The sequence below is a fragment of the Chrysochloris asiatica genome, unplaced genomic scaffold (assembly GCF_000296735.1).
Source record: "Chrysochloris asiatica unplaced genomic scaffold, ChrAsi1.0 scaffold00024, whole genome shotgun sequence".
NCBI lineage: Eukaryota > Metazoa > Chordata > Mammalia > Afrosoricida > Chrysochloridae > Chrysochloris > Chrysochloris asiatica.
The window spans coordinates 22,919,998-22,937,687 of NW_006408542.1; the positions used below are offsets into that span (position 1 = coordinate 22,919,998).

The window sequence follows — 17,690 nt, forward strand, 5'->3', positions numbered from 1 at the left end:
CATGGTATTTTCAGTAACCTCGTATGCATGGGAAAGCTGGACAGTGAATAAGGAAGACCGTAGAAGAATTTATGCTTTTGAGTTATGGTGTTGGAGAAGAATATTGAAAGTGCCATGGGCTGCCAAAAGAACCAATAGATCCATTTTGGAATAAGTGCATCCAGGGTGCTCCTTGGAGCCCAAGATGGCCAAACTCCATCTGTCATACTTCGGACATATTGTCAGGAGGGACCAGGTCACTGGAGAAGAATATCATGTTTGGTAAGGTAGAGGGTCAGAGAAAAAGAAGAAGACCCCCAGCAAGATGGATTGGCCAAGGGGCAGCATCAATGGATTCAAGCGTGGCAACAGTAGTGAGGTTGGCCCAGGGATCGGGCAGTCTTTCGTTCTGCTGTGCATAAGGTTGCTGTGAGTCTGTACCAACTCGATGGCACCTAACAACAACAACAAGTATAGAAAACTGATAGAAAATGAAGGAAAGAAATGAGATTGCAGCTTTAATGCAGATTGATTTGCAGTTTTTAAATTTGTTTTCTCAGCACTTGTACCTGTTTCACATGCAGACACCAGGAGATCATTTATTCCTAAAACTTGTTTGCATAACTGTGCTTGCTAAGTGACCAAAGTACTATAAATAATTTCTCATGAAATAAATGAATTGGAATTATGCCCTTGGTTATTATTTATTTTTGGTGAAAACATATGCAACAAAACCTAACTAATTTAACAGTTTCTATGTGTACAGTACATGGACATCAGTTACCTCTTCTTGATATCCTTTCAAATAATTTCAGTATAATTAGAATAAACTCATTTTCCCCTAACTTCTCATCTAATGTTGCAGATTGCTTCTATCAACCTGATCACATACAGGTAATTCTTTAAAAGGGTACAATACTCAAAGCAAACATCTTTACAGATTAAGTTAAACTCTTGTTTCTTTAAAGGTAACTTCAGTTTTAATGTTTAAAGATTTCTTTAGAGCAGTTATTTTGGAGAGATAATTTAGCTTCATTGGCTCTAGAAGGACTGAATTCTATGAAAATTTAAAATTTTGTTCCATATTTTCCCTTCTTTTTATCAAGATTATTCAATGGACTCTGTGACCAAATGTTCAGTAATGGTAGCAAGGCACCATCTAGTACTTCTGGTCTCATGGCAAAGGGAATGCATGCATTTCAGTTCCTCCTCTGATTCCTGTTCTTTCTGCTGTTCCCAGCTAATAGAGACCAATTGTTATATCTGGGATGGCTGATTACAAGTTTTTAAGTCCCCAGACAGTATATATGAACCCGGAGGTAAAACAGAAGCACTTAAATCAGTATTAGGCCACTTAATGGGGATGTCCTATAAATCTATGGCCCTAAACGTGGAACCAAGAAAACAAATTCCATGAAGTGTTTGTACGTAACTGGTATCAGCATCTGTTATTTGTTGTTGCTGATATATATATTAAGTGATAGTTTACATAGGAGAACATTAGTTTTACATTCATCCCATCATATATCGTTTCATTGTCATGGTTACAATTGCTCCATGCACTATCAACCAACCAGAGGGTATACCCTGAAAGCCTGCCCTCAAGTCGTCAGCATACAGCCCCTCTCCCTCTCTGGGTCTAGAGTTCCCAGCCACTCCATCTCTCCACATCTTCGTCTCTGTCTCCATCTCTGACATCACTGTTTCTCTGGGTAGGGTCCCGCATTACACTCTTCTCCTTTGATGGTCCCAGGGACCTCCATAAATGTAAAGTCAATCACTCTCCTCCTTTTGCTACAAAATGTCTACCTTTACATTTCCAACCCTCACAGTCAGTCCTGATACCAATTATTCACTGTGGTACCACAAGAGACCTTTTCCTATCTCCTTTTATCAGCTCCGTCCAAACAGATTGTATACTACTCAGTGTAGATTCTACCTTCCTCCGAGCCCTCTGGATCTAGGTTCCATCTTGAAAGCTTGTAAGCTTCTTGCCTTTGTAACCCCCCATTATGGGTAGCCAGTGTCCAAGTTGCCCATCCCTGTCTACTCTGTGTATGGAGGGGATGGGAGTGATCCCCGCTGAAAAGATTTGTTTCCTCTTTTGAGCTACTGCATCCGTCAGTGTAGATCAAGTTCATCAAATTGTATCACATTACTCTTTTTTTCTTCTTTCTTCTTCTAGTCAAGTTCTGTTCATCCAGTTATTGAGGCCAGGTTGAGTGGGTATTATCTGCAAGTGTGGATGTTCTTGTACATATGCCCTCTCTTCTTATCAGCTGGACGCTTCACTCTCCACTCCAGTCCTCTGTGGCTTTGTCACTGACTCTGGGCCCAAGAGTCCCCAGGTCTTGCCACACTGCTGGCCAATAGGTCTCCACCGGGTTTATAGGAGTCTATTGAACGTTGTAGGGCTTAGCTTACATCTTCATTGCTGTTTTTCCGTCACTTCCCCTTACTGGTGACAAACGTGGTCACCAATCAGAGTGTATGTCTGCTTGTGTATTCCCATTGAGTCTTTGTCTTGGAAGGGGGTTTGCCCTGAGGGGACCTGACTACTTGCCTTGATGTCTGCTGGGCAGTGTTGCTGCTATTTTAAATATGTTGTTAAGTGCTGTGAGGTGGTTCTGACTCATAGTGACCTGTGTAGGGTTTTTGGGGAGCAGCTGGTGAGCTTGAACCACCAACCTTGTGGTTTAAGCCAACCTTGCAGTCCAGTGCATTAGCCCTCAGTGTCACACAAGTATTCCTATTTTAAATATATATGTAGTTGTTAAGTGCCATCAAGTCAGTTCCAACTATATCAACCCTTATAGGATTTCCGAGGAGTGGCTGGTAAACTTGAACTGCCAAACTTGACATTCAAACTGACCTTGCAGTCCAGCACATTAATCCACAGAGCCATACCAGAACTGTTGTTAAGTGCCATCAAATTGATTCTGACCCATAGTGGCCCTTTATAGGGTTTCCAAGGAGCAACTGGTGACCTTGAACCACCGAATTTGAAGTTCAAACCACTTAGCAGTCTGACACATTAGCCCACAGCACCACACCAGGACTATATATGTATATATATATTGTTGTTTTTAGGTGCCATCGAGTCAGTACCAACTCATAGTGCCCTTATGCCCATCAGAACGAAACACTGCCTGATTCTGGATCAACCTCACTATCATTGCCACACTTGAGTCCATCGATGTTGCCACTTTGCCAATCCATCTCGCTGGGGGTCTTCCTCTTTTTCTCTGACCTTCCTCCTTACCAAACACGATATTATTCTCCAGCGACTGGCCCCTCCTGACAATATGTCCAAAGTATGAGAGACGAAGTTAGGCCATCCTGGCTTCCAAGGAGCACTCTGGCTGCACTTCTTCCAACACAGATCTGTTGGTTCTTTTAGCAGCCCATGGCACTTTCAATATTCTCCAACACCATAACTCAAATGCATCATTTCTTCTATGATCTTCCTTATTCACTGTCCAACTTTCACATGTATATGAAGTTATTGAAAATACCATGGCTTGGGTCAGGCGCACCTTAGTCTTCAAGCTGACATCTTTGCTCGTCAACACTTTAAAAAGGTCTATGCAGCAGATTTGCCTAATGCAATATGTCGTTTGATTTCTTGACTGCTTCTTGGATCAACTGTCAATACTCATGGAAGCAGCAGTCAAGAAAGATATATATATATATGTGTGTGTGTGTGTGTGTACATATAAAACAACATTTACCAATTCACGTTTTTTCATATGTGTAGCTGTTGCTGTTGTTATGTGCTGTAGTGTATGTTCTGACTCACAGTGACCTGTAATAGGGTTTCTAAGAGTTACTGGCGGGTTTGAACTGCTGACCTTGTAGTTAGCAGTACAGTGTAACAAAAAATGGACATTGATTGCCTTCATGTTGTGCTACCTTTCTTGATATCCTTTCCAAATTATTTCAGTATAATTAGAATGAACTAATTTCCCCCCAACTTCTCATTTAATGTTTCAAATAGCTTCTGTCAATTTGATCATGTACAGGTAATTCTTTATAAGGGAGCAATACTCAAAGCAAACATCTTTACAGCACCACAGTAGGTCTCTCTGTTAAACACTAATAAAGTTTGGTCTAGATAAGTGCCTATTGTTACCATTTCATAGAAATTAGATCATACAATATTTGTTCCTTTGTGATTGACTTATTTCACACAGCATAATGTCTTCAAGGTTTGTCCATGTTGTAGCATGTACTAGGACTTCATTTCTTTTTTTAAAAAATTAATTTTGTTTATTGAGCCCTGGTGTGGTACTGTGGGATAATGCGTTGGATTGCAAGGTCAGTTTGAACCAACCACTTCTTGGAAACCCTATATAGGGTCACTATGAGTCAGAATTGACTCCATGGCACTTAACAACAACAATGTCTTATTGAATGTATTATGACATAACATAATCTGTTAATGATAACAAAGTGGAATTTATTTCAAAACTATAGCATTTAGAATGGGCCTAAAAAGCCTGTTCCAATTCATAGCAACTCTATGTAGGGTTTTTGAGGACCAGCTGGTGGATTTGAACTGCTGACCTTGTGGTTCACAGTCCAGTGCCGATACCACACCAGGAGTCCTTTAATAGCATGTTAAGTTATTGTTAAGTGCCATCCAGTCAGTTCTGACTCATAGTGACCCTATACAGGGTTTCTGAGGAGCAGCCGGTGTGTTTGAACCACCAATCTTGTGGTTCACAGTCCAGTGCTAATTCTACAGCACCACACCAGGAGTCCTTTAATAGTCTATAGTCTTTTGGAAATATGTTGTTTTAATGGATGTTACTTTTTCTTCCCCAGAGAAAGTTCTAATGTAAATTTGGTGCTATGTTGTCTACTAATGACAACCTGAAGTCCTGGTGTGGCGCTGTAGGATAAGCACTGGACTGCAAGGTCGGTTTGAACCACAAGGTTTCCGGTTCAAATTCACTAACCGCTCCTAGATAACCCTATACAAGGTTGCTATGTGTAAGAAATGACTCAAAGTCACTTAACAGCAACAACAACAAAGACAACTGAGATGTTTTGTTACAGATTCCTAAAGTATACTTGGTTACTATGAGATATTTTCTTTTGCTATTTATGTTTTTACATAAGTTTGTTGAAAAACTATAATTATTTTTTATCCTGTAATCAAGAAGTTGGTTAAGAATTCACCATGATCAAACATGTTGGTGGTAGAAATGACTTATGTGTTGTGCTTAGCAATTGTATTAACTCGGTAAATTGTAATGAATGTATAATGTTTCCTTTGTTTTCCATGCAGTTATTCCTTCAGGTAGAACTGTTCCCAGTTTTACCACAGAACTGGTATGTAACGAATTTAAAATATATTTCAAAAGATACATCCCTGTTATTAAATGGTTGCATAATGGGTATAGATATAATTTATAATCCTCCAGTTGAATGGGAAAAGATACGGTGAAGAATGGGGCAACAGGAAGAAGCATGTTGTTGTTTGGTGCCATTGAAGTGGTTCCAAATCATAGCGCCCGATGGACCACAGCATGAAACACTGCCGGGTCCTGCACCATCCTCACGAATCTTCTGTTTGAGCCTGTTGTTGCTGCCAGTGTGTCAGTCTATTTCATTCGGGGTCTTCCTCTTTTTCATTGACCCTCCATTTTTCCAAGCATGTTGTCCTTGTTCAGGGACATGCCGAAAGTACAATAGACGAGTTCTTGCTGTCCTCGCTTCTAAGGAACATGTGGCTGCACTTATTCCAAAACAGATGTTTGTTTTTCTGGCAGTCCATGGTACTTTAAATATTCTTCTCCAGCATTGTAATTCAAGTGCATCTGTTCTTCTGTGCTCTTCCATATACATTGTCCTTTAACATGCATATGAGGCGATTTAAAATACCATGGTTTGGATCAAATGCACTTTTGTCATCAAACTGACATCTTTTCTCATTTAACACTAGAAAGAGGTTATTTTCAGCATATTTCTTGACTGCTACTTTCATTCTTTAACAGCGATGTAGCAAAAACTCAGGAATTCCAGAATTGACATTTTCTTATCAGCTTTTCATTTCATGACATTTGTTAGCATATGCTAAGACTACTTAGAAGATTAGGAGAATTCTGAAGTTACTGAAGTTGTACGCAATTTTAAAACACTGCAATGTTTTAATTGGGGAGGCTTCAAAAAGTGCATGGAAAAACGGAAAAATAAAAGATGAATGAAATTTCTCCACAAACTTTCTGATACCCCTCATAATATGCTTGTTGTTGTTAAGTACCGTGGAGTGGGTTCTGGCTCGTAGTGACCCTGCATGGAGTTTCCAAGGCTGCAGATCTTTACGGGAGCAGAAAGCCTCATGCTTGGTATGGCCTAAATAAACAAATTTGAGATGGTGTATTTTTTTGTGTTGAGTAGTATACTTTTCCTTTTTATGAAGTGAAATATTCTAGTTACTATCTGTCTTTGTAAAGTAGTAGAGGCTACAGTATAGATTTCTTTCCCCCCTAGCTTTAGGGGCAGGAAAGAAACCCACTGCTTATAACAGAAAATTGAGTAACTTTTCAAGTGGGGAAGAATACCCATTTTAGCTCTTAACTTTCTGTGGTGCTGATGGTATATAGTCCACTAACTGGTTTTCTGTTTCTTTCAAATCATTTTACCTTTGTAAGGTAAAAGGTTTGTTGGTCTATTTATTCTCATTTCTTCATTAAAACCAAACAAAATACTCACCCCTCACCAGGATTTATGGGGAAAAGTGTACTGCTTTGGATAAGAAACTAAAGACGAACTATCTTTGACTTTTAAATCTGATTTTTAAAAATGGGGATAACCTTTTTCATGATTTTAGAAATAAGATGTCCTTATAAGAAGTGAAAACAAAAACAAAACCCCCTCAGAGGTTTTTAAATTAGAAAGTGAAAGAGCCCTACATCCTTACAACTCTTAACTGTTTGCTTTACATCTATCTCTATATCTTTGAGGAAATGATAGTGATTTTTAGGATAAAAAGTAGGACCATTCTCTATATTGTTTCTGTAAAGTTTTTAAAAACTTAATAATATGAGGAGGCTTCAAAAAGTTTGTGGAAAAATAGAATGAAAAGATAATGGAAATGGACCACATGAACATTAGTCTCCATGACCCTGAGTCTAGAAGAACTAGATGGTGCCAGCTACCACTACCAACTGCTCTGAAAGGGATCACATTAGAAGGTCCTGGGTAGAGTGGGAGGAATTGGAATAGAACTCAAAAATCATGAAAAAGACCACGCTTATTGGTTGGATAGCGACTGGTGGTCTATCACAGCTGTGACCCTTGGTCTCGAACTGAACTTACCGCATTGCTCACTATTCAGTCAGTGGGGGATGGCAACATTAATGAGGTGCGCACACCATAGAATGGTCAAACGTTTCTAGATCAAAAGGACTGCATTTACCTAAGGACAAAATTCAGAAGGGTGTGGAAAAGAGGAGGAATGGAAACAAGAAACATGGGGGAAGTGGGATAAGTGATACTACATTGAGGGAATTGAAATCGAAATGAAATGAAGTGTATGACTTTTTAAAATGTAAAACTGATGATCTACTCTGAAACCTTTGCTAGAATCACAATAAAACTTTTTAAAAAAGAAAAAAAGACAATGGAATTTTCCCATGAAATTTTGGATACCCACTAGTATATAGATGGACCCTTTTCAGTGCCAGTACATATAGCTTGAGCCTAGTAGTTGTACCACAGTTTAATGAGTGAATCTTTTGCTGATGGACGTTTAAATTATTTAAAAATATAGTACTCTATTGAATTACATGTATATATATATATGTCTTTTTATACGTATGTGATAATCAGGATAAATTCCTAGAAATAGAAATTCTGGATCAAAGGTCATGTATGTTTTCAATTTGGATATATTTGGTATTATAAAATTACTCTCCAAAAAGATTGTACCAATACACACTCGTGATAAAAGAGAACTGATTTTTATCACATTCTTACCAGTATTGAGTACCATTAATCTTTTGAATGTTTGCAGATCTAATAGGTAAAAATGTTTGTCTTTTGTTTTAGTATTTTTAAACTCATATTGGGTTACCATCGAGTCAGAACCGACTTAATGGCAACTAATAACAGCAATGCTTAATTATTCTAAAATTAGATTTATGTAGTATATTATCTATATTAAAATACCTTAGGTAACCCACTTACAGATTTATAAGAAAACTCTTGTAAATAACTATGTAGTCCTTATATATAAATCCTTGAGGATGAGTGGCCTAGCTGTAGAACAGAAAGTCTCTTGATCCCTAATGTTGTTAAGTGCCATCAAGTCAGATTCCCTAATGCGATACTCTGAATTGAATATTAAAAAGCTGTTTTATTCAAAGAATTCAGTTCTAACAGACTTGTCAAACTATTGTTGTGAATCAGATTTTTTTATTCCCTTTGAGACCAGGGGAACAAAAAAGATACAAGTCCTTTTCTAAGTTTCTAATGTAAATTTCTCAATTCCAGGGCACTTCAAAATCCAGTGCAAACTTTACTTTTCCTTCCAGTGTTGGTTATCCGGTTCATGTACCTGCAGGTGTGACGCTGCAGACTGCATCTGGTGAGAGTCTAGTCTAATGCTATTTCATTTCTAGCATTGACACTAACTTCTAGAAGAGTTTGTTTCCTGAGTTTTGTAGACTGTCTACCAGAAGTTATAGGAACTTCAATAAAATCTGTTTTAAATATTAGAATCAATGATGGTTATTATTTTGACGGAGGCAGCTACCACAGAAGAAGGTCTTGTCTTGTCTTTTGTTCCCAGTTCTCTTTCCCAACGTTATTGTTGTTCAATGCCGTCGAGTTGGTTCCAACTCTTAACAACCCTGTACAGGGTTTCCAAGGAATGGCTGGTGGGTTTGAACTGCATACTTGTCGTTAGTGGTCCAGTGCTTACCCTAGAGCGCCACACCAACAGTGGTTAGAGACTTTATATATATAGTTTCAAATTCAAATTCAAATTTCAGATCCACCTACATAATGGAGTCCTTGTGTGGTGCTTTGGGCTAATGCGCTGGACTGCAAAGTCGGTTTGAACCACAAGGTCAGCGGTTCAAGCTCACCAGTCGCTTCTTGGAAACCCTTTACAGGGTCATTATGGGTCAGAACCAACTCGACAGCACTTAACAACAACAACTTACTTACTAAAAAATATAAAATAAAATGACTTTATGCCTGCTAATTACAATAAGGAAAATGAAAGATTAAGCTGGTTAACCATTTCTTCCTTTCTTATTGGAGGCTACATGGTATACTAGAAAGGGCATCTGGAGGTTTGGCACATCTGCTTTTCAAAGCACCGTTTCTTGATTTGAAAGAGTTTAGTGTCTAAACTTTGGATTATTGTAACATTTAAGCAGCATGTACAACTTGATGCTCAAAAATAAATACCTCCTTTATCCTCTTTTGGTTGTAATTTAGAGAAAAGGGGGAGCAGAAATGTGATGGGTTTTGAAACCATGACATTTTTCTTGGAGAACCTTGTCCTATAATTGTTATGTGAGATATTAAATACCAGAAATATATTTTTATATATGATTATACTTAAAATCCTATTTTGGGTTGTTAACACTCTGTAATGTACTTACTAAATAATGGGAGAAAATGAAATAAATAATGGTGGCCTGTATATATCTCAAAATGTACCATATGACCAATAGTGGGGAAAAGCTAGAATTAAAGAAAAGCATTCAGTTTTTAAGAATAACAGTAATATATATGTATTGTAGAAAATACAAAAAAGTCTGAAGAATAAAATAAACACGTCTAGAGATAACTACTATTAACATATTGATATAGTTCCTCTCCGTCTGTTGTGTATGAGTTTGTTATTTTTTTATAGAGAGAGAAAGTTAGGATTCTATTATACTTACAGTTTTGCTTTCTCATTTTGAGGTCACCTTTATAAAGTCAATGTACCAGTTATAGTAACACAGACTCCTGGAAGAGCAAATATTCTTCAGCATCCAATTCAGCACATATTTCAGCAGCTTGGGCAGCCTGCAGTAATACAGACCAGTGTTCCACGATTGAGCCCAGCTTCTCTTCATGCAACTACTGAAAAATCACAGAGACTGGAAACTGTGTTCCAACAACCCACAATTCTGCATTCTGGGACAGTGGATAGGAAACACACTGGAAATGAGCATAATGTCATGTCTGAAGTTTTGCTGAGTCAGCAGGAAAGCCCTCAGTATATCAGTCTCCCAAATGTTGTATTTGCTCCACAGGTTTCTCAAACAGATTCGAATGTGGAGCCAGTGCTCAGTGTTTCTGCTAGCATGACTCCAAACATGCATGGTGGGCCTTTCTCCATGGGTCCTCAGGGGGCTCTGCATCAACAACACATACCTGATGTTCAGCTTCATGTTCTTAATAATAGGATGTATGGATGCGATTCTGCAAAGCAACCAAGAAATATAGAGGAGCCCAGCAGCCTGCCTGTGTCCAAGAAGGTAGTTCTATGTTCAATTTCATGGTATTAGGGGTAAGGTAGCTATCAGTGTTTACACAGTAAGGTTAATCAGAACTATATGTGTGCTCAGTTTTCTTTAGGAGATGGTTTCTTTTTTGTTGGTTTTAATATAGCCATTATTGCTTTTTAAGTATTTCATGCTCAGCATTCCTACGCATTTTACTTCAATCAATGAATTAGAATTTTCCTTTAAAAAAATGCGTTTGTTTTGAAGTAATCCTTTTTACCTCTTTATGTTGCAAGAATTCTCTCCCCACCCCCCAGCAGATAAAACTTAAAAGACCTATAAATTCATTTTACTACTTAAATATTTTGAGGTAGTTCCTTGTCATATTTAATATACAAAAGAAGTCCAAAGTGGTTTGTCTTCCTTTACTTAGTTTTCCTAAACTCCCCTATGGTAGTCTTTCTAACATGAGGAATTAATTTTGCCAGTACATACTTTGTTTCTCCCTACCTGCAAAAAATGCTCAGTTCATTTAACTTTATTTATAAATCTCTAAAAATAGCTTGTAATTAATGTTTTTCACTGAAAATAGGCCAGAGCTACTAATTTCCAAGGAATTCACAGTGATGGCAGATTCATATAGAATTTTGGATGGTAACAATTTTCAGAAAATCTTGCGTTATCTTTTTAAAAATGGCTTGTAGCTAATTCCTTTCATACTATTTAGTTAGACTTGAAAATAAAGGATTATATCATACAGATTATTATGAATCGATAATACTAATTTGCATGGTACAGTCATACAAAATCTCACTGTTATTGAGTCAGTTTTGACTCATAGCTTTGCTATAGAGTTTCCAAGGCTGTAAATCTTTACAGTAGCAGAAAGCCTCATCTTTCTCATGTGAAGCAGGTGGTGGGTTTGAACTGCCAATTTTGAGGTCAGCAGTCCAGTGCTATTTATCATACAGTGCCAGCATGATTTCTTTCAGATAATTTGTTGTTGCTGTTAAGTGCCATCAAGTCAGTTCCGTATAGGATTTCCAAGGAGCAACTGGTGAATTTGAACCACTGACCTTGAGGTTCAAACCATCAAGTGCATATCCTAAAGTGTCATACCAATTAAGTGCTGCTTAATGTTTCATTTTCAGAATGCTTTAAATTTCTTAGGTTGAATAGGAAAGATACCGAGTACAGTGAAGGACAGTCAGGAAATAAAATGACTGTCTAAAATGGTTTGACCTCATTTAGGTTGTTTCATATATTTGATGAAACTTGTTCAAGGCCTTAGCAAGTCTGTTTTTAGATTGCTGTAAAGTTCTGAAATTTAAGTGTGCCTTATTTTAGAATTTTATCATGATATTTTTTCACATAGTACATAAAACTGTAAAAATCAATGTAGGCTAAACTCGTAATGATGGAGCATGGTTTTGAGGTAGAAAATAACTATAAATTTAAAATAAGTGTTAGTTTTTATCATAATTGTTTTGGAGGCTTTTTGTCCCTGGCCTCTATATGAACGTTGTACAATTTTGGTGTGATAAGTCAAAGACTTATTTTATTGCTACTCATTAGATGTGATATCTTGCCCAATGTGGTAAAATGGATTAGTTAAGGGAGATTGATCAATGATTGTTTTGGAAAGTGATAGTGGCAGAAGTGGTTGAAAGCTTGAGCTTTGAACCACTGGATTCAAATCCCATACTTACCACTTACAAACAGAGCTATATAACGCTACTCAGTTATTCTTTTGTAGTCTATAAACTGAACATAATGCCAAATTAATGAATTTCAGTATTATTTGAGATAATGTATATGGAGCTCTGGTAGTGTAGTGGTTACAAATCGGGCTGCTAACCTGAAGGTTGGCAGTTCAAAACTACCAGCAGTTCCGTGGGAGAAAGAAGAGATGTTGTGCTCCCATAAAGATTTACAGCCTCCGAAACCCCGTGCAGTGTCACTATTAGTTGGAACCGACTCCATGGTACTTAACAACAACAATGTGGAGTATTTATAGTTTAAAGAAAGACAGGAAAAGAAATTAGGAGCATTATACTCTGTGTGTTTATAATATAGTGGGAAATTTTTCATAGAAGTTTATTAGCTTTAAAATAGGTCTATATCTAAAAGGGACTCTGTAGAATAAGCACTGGACTGTTAACTGAAAGATTGTCAGTTCAAACCTACCAGCCACTCCACAGAAACCCTATATAGTTGCTATGAGTCAGAACTGACTTGACGGCACTTAACAACAACAGCCACCTTTAAAATAGCAATCTGTTAAATTTTCAAAAACATTATGAGCTGCTTTTCTTTATAAGTATATTTTCCAAAATTATCATTTAAAATGACTGTGGCAGCAGTACATCAGCAGTTTGCTGCTAGTAAGTCAAGCCAGATTCAGAAGTGGTTGTGGAATGAAGGATACCATTTCTGGTATCAGACGAATCTTAGTTAAAAGCAGAGAGCACCAGAAAGATCTTTACTTGTTTTTTACTGAGTATTCCACTGTGTGAATCATAACAAATAATAGATAGTGAAAAGAGTGGGAATTCTGGAAGCCTTAATTTTGCTCATGGTGAACCTGTACATGACCAAGAGGCTGTTGTTAGAATAGAACAAGAGGATACAGAACAGGAAAGATGTATGTTAGGATTGTATCCTTTCACCATGCTTATTCAGTTTCTATGCTGAGCAAATAATCTGAGAAGCTGGACTATATGAAGTAAAACACAACATCAGGATTGGAGGAAGACTTATTAAAAACATGTCGTATGTAGATGGCAAAACCTTGTTTGCTGAAATAAAAAAGGACTTTAAAGATATATTTCAAGTTTTAAAAAACAAAGATGTCACTTTAAAGACTAAAGGTATGCCTGACCCAAGCCATGATATTTTCACTTGCCTTATTGTGGACAATGAATAAGGAAGACTGAAGAATTGGTGTCTTTGTATTATGGTGTTGGTGAAGAATAGTGAGCATACTTGGAGTGTCCAAAGAACAACCAAATTTGTCTTAGAAGAAGTACAGTCAAAATGCTCCCTTGAAGGGTGAATGGTAGGATTTTGTCTTACATACTCTGCTTGTGTTATCAGGAGGGACCAGTTATTAGTAAAGGACATCACACTTGATTAAGTAGAAGGTCAGTGAAAAAAGAGGTTACCCTCAATGAGATGGATTGACACAGTGGTTACAATGATGGGCTCAAACATATCAGCAATTGTGATGGCACAGGGCTGGGTAGCGTTCTGTTCTGTTGTACATAGAGTTGCTATGAGTCAGAAGCGACTCAGTGGCATGTAGCAACAAAACTGGAATGCTATAGAGAATTATAAGATCAATTTTTCATTTGAACACTAAAAATTTGGAGTAGAAGGAGAGAAATGGGTAATGACAGTGTATCCTCTGTTGCTGTTAGGTGCTGTTGAGTTGATTTCAACTCAGAGTGACCCTCTGCACAACAGAAGGAAACACTGCCCTGTCCTGCGCCATCCTCACAATTGTTACATTGGAGCCATTGCCTCTGCCTCTGTGTCAGTCCATCTCATTGGGGCTTTTTCTCTTGCTGACTCTCCACTTTACCAAGTGTGAAGTCTTTCTCCATGGACTGGTCCTTCCTGATAATAATATGGCTAAAGGAGCTCTGGTAGCGTAGTGGTTACGAATTGGGCTGCGAACCTTAAGGTCAGCAGTTCGAAACTACCAGCCGCTCCGCGGGAGAAAGATGAGGCTTTCTACTCCCGTAAAGATTTACACCCTCGGAGACCCTGTACAGGGTCGCTATGGGTTGGAACCGACTCGACGGCACTTAACAACAACAGCAAAGTACGAGAGATGAAGTCTCACCATCTTCTCTTCTAAGGATGCATTCTGGTTATACTTTTTCTAACACAGCTTTGTTTGTTCTTCTGGAAGTCTGTGATACATTTAAAAAGTTTTTTATTTAAGCTTTTTATTTTTAATTGTGTGAAGGTGTACAGAGCGGATCATCAGTTAGTACTTTTAATATTCTTACCCCCAACATTGTAATTCAAATGCATTGATTTTTTTTACGGTCTTCCATATTCATTGTTCAACTTTCACATGTATATGGTGGTGGTGTTGTGCCCTCAAGTCAGTTCCAACTCATAGCGAACCCTATAGGGTTCCCAAGGTTGTAAATCTTTATGGGAGCAGAAAGCCTCATCTGTCTCCCATGGAGCAGTTGGTGGGTATGAACTCAACTATGCTGCCATGGCTCTTTACCTGTATATATGAGGTGTTGTCGCTGTTGTTAAGTGCCGTTGAATCGGTTCTGACCCATAGCGACCCTGTGTAGGGTTTCCAAGGAGCGGCTGGTGAGCTTGAACAATGATCTTGCAGTTCAAGTGGCTTTGCAGTCTGGTGCATTAACCCACAACACCACACCAGGACTCCGTATATGAGGTAGTACCATGGTAATACCATGGCTTGGATCTAGCATACCTTAGTCTTCAAACTGACATCTTTACTATTTAGCACTTTAAAGAGGTCTTGTGCAGCAGATTTGCTTAATGTAAAAACATCGTTTGATTTCTTGATTGCTGCTTTCCTGAGCATTGATTGTGGATCCAAGCAAAGTGAAGTTTTTGACTTCAATCGTTTCTCCATTTATTATGATGTCATTTGTTGATCCAGTTGTAAGGATTTTCCTAGATTACAGCCTAGGGATTCCTATGGGACAGTTCTCCTCTGCCTTATAGGGATGCTATGAGTTGGAATTGACCTGATAGCACACCACAACATACTGTGATTACAGTTCCATTTGGGAATGGCATTTCTTTGTTTTTTAATAAGGTGGTATTAGTTATTAGTTTAGGGTGTGTTGTAACTTAATCTCTCTTGAGGTATAAGAGAACAGATTAAGCAAGTAAGCATAAATTGAGGGGAAGATATATACTACAAGAATGTCAAGAAACCTATGAATAGAAGCTGAAAAGAGACAAGGACCTTGCCCCACATCTGATGGAGTGACTTCCTTTATGTGAGATTTCCTCTGTAGCTGGTGCCCTGAATTTTTACTTCTAGAGTCCTAACCTGTGAGAAAATAAATGTATGTTCAATAGAGCTACCCACTTACGGTATTTTTGTTATAGCAGCATTGGATTACTAAGACACTTGAACAAGTTACTCAGTTTCCTCCTTTGTAACATAAGGATAATAGTATCTGACATAGAGTTGAGGTGGTGGGAGGGTTAAAGATGTCAGTGGGAAGTTCGCAACAGTACATTACCTGACACAGAAGTGCTCAGACGATGTTAGCTATTATCTCTCTCTTCATTTTTTCCAGAGATAGACCTAAAGGCAGCCTGACCATGTATGCCCTTTCCCTGCTTAACTTGCCACTGGCTGCCCATCACCTATAGAATAATAAAACTTCAAGTTAGTTAACATGGCCTTCAATGATCTCCATGTTCTTACACTTTATTGGAAGGGATTCATTGTGTTAAACTTGTTGTTTCCTACCTCTGTGCTGTGCTATCCCTAATGTCTCGTGCCAGGATTGCTTCCCCACCATCCTTATACCTCCTTGTTAATTCCTACTTATTTATGATCTCCTTCAGAAATCTTGCTTTGATGACCCCTCCTCCTCTCCTTGCCTTGAAACCATTATTAGTTTGACTGTATCTCTTCTATGTTTTCATAGTACCCTACACATTTATTGGCTATAGTGTAGTTAAAAACTATACACTTAAATGTACTCTATGCATTGAGCATTACATTTTATTCTTTTGTATACCTTAAAGGTATATACACATTCGTGTATATTGGAGTATAAGCTCTTAAAGAATAGAAGAAATGAGTCTTTATCTGACTCTGTGGTTTTCAACCAATAAAATTATTGGGACATCTTAAAAAAAAAAAAAGGGTAATGTTAAGCTTGCCTCCAAGGATTTATATCTAATTGGTCTAACTGTTGATTTTGTTAAGTGCTGTAGAATGGATTCCAACACATAGGAACCCTGTATAGGGTTTCAGAGGAGCAGGTCGTGGGTTTGAACGGTTGACCTTGCATTAGTAGTCCAGTGCTTATCCTACAGTGCTGCACCAGGACTCCAATAGAGGTTTGACAGAGACTTCAAACTCATCTCTTTTTGCTATTGACACTCCATTGGATCAGCTGGGTCTAGATTGGGGTTCAAATCAAAACCAAACCAAATTTGTTGCTGTGAGTCAATTCCAATACATGTTGACCCCATGTGCTACAGAGCAGAACTGAGCTCTGCAGGGTTTTCATGACTGGGATTTATGGAAGAAAATCCCTAGGCCTTTCTTTCATGGTGCTACTGCATGGGTTCAAACTATGAAGCCTTAGTAGTCAATCACAAATTGCTTTTAATTCATTCTTAGCGTGATGTCCAGTGGTGTGGCACTGCAGGATAATGCCCTGGACTGCAGGGTTGTGTGAACTGCAAAGTTGATAGTTCAAACCCTATATGAGTTTGCTATGAGTTGGAACCCACTCGACTGCACTTAACAACAACAATAAGGTAATTATAAAATTTAATATAAAGGTTAAGAATCACTGATCTAGCTCAAAATCAATGTATTAATGAAAAATGGATAAAATAAGGGAATAAAACTTAAGACTTAGTTTTTCTTTTAAATATTTTGTGGTATACCTTTAAAAGATACAGTGTCATAGATTATTGAATTAAGAATTCAGTTCAGTTGAGCTAATATAGTCTTGAGTCACTTTGCCATCCATAAATTGAATCTCTAAATCAGAGATTTTTAAACCATTTATGTGATATAATTTTTTATAGGAAGAAAGCCAATTTAACAAGTACTTTTTAGCATGTAAAATATGTAAAGGTATTTTTAATGCCAAGTAAAGATAGAGAGGCATGGGATGATACTGTACCTGGCCAGGTAATGTGAATCATCATTTGTCACCATGTTATGGTAGATGGTGGTGGAGGTGGTTGTGTGCTGTCAAGTCGCTTCCAACTCATAGCATCCCTGTATAGGGTTTCTGAGGCTGTGAATCTTTGTAGAATGGAAAGCTTCATATGTATCCCACAGAATGGCTGGTGGGTTCTAACTTGTTACCCACTATGCCATCAGGGCTCCTATTATGGTAGGTATCTAGATTAATTTGTGTGAGGAATTAAAAGAGCTATGCCCTGGCATTTTATGATTCTGTTGTTGTTGTTGTTAAGTGCCGTTGAGTCGGTTCCGACCCATAGCGACCCTGTATAGGGTTTCCAAGGAGCATCTGGTGAGCTTGAACC

At 38.0% G+C, this 17,690-nt stretch overlaps 1 protein-coding gene across 2 annotated transcripts in view; it reads left to right on the forward strand.

Moving 5' to 3' along the window:
• Positions 1 to 17,690, forward strand: part of GTF2A1L (general transcription factor IIA, 1-like) — a 65,494-nt gene that overhangs the window by 21,700 nt on the left and 26,104 nt on the right. For both annotated transcript variants that reach the window (XM_006839440.1, XM_006839441.1), the window contains 4 exons: positions 4,495 to 4,503; positions 5,273 to 5,316; positions 8,482 to 8,575; positions 9,910 to 10,469. In XM_006839440.1, coding sequence (XP_006839503.1) covers positions 4,495 to 4,503; positions 5,273 to 5,316; positions 8,482 to 8,575; positions 9,910 to 10,469 — 707 coding nt within the window. The remainder of the gene's footprint in view (positions 1 to 4,494; positions 4,504 to 5,272; positions 5,317 to 8,481; positions 8,576 to 9,909; positions 10,470 to 17,690) is intronic.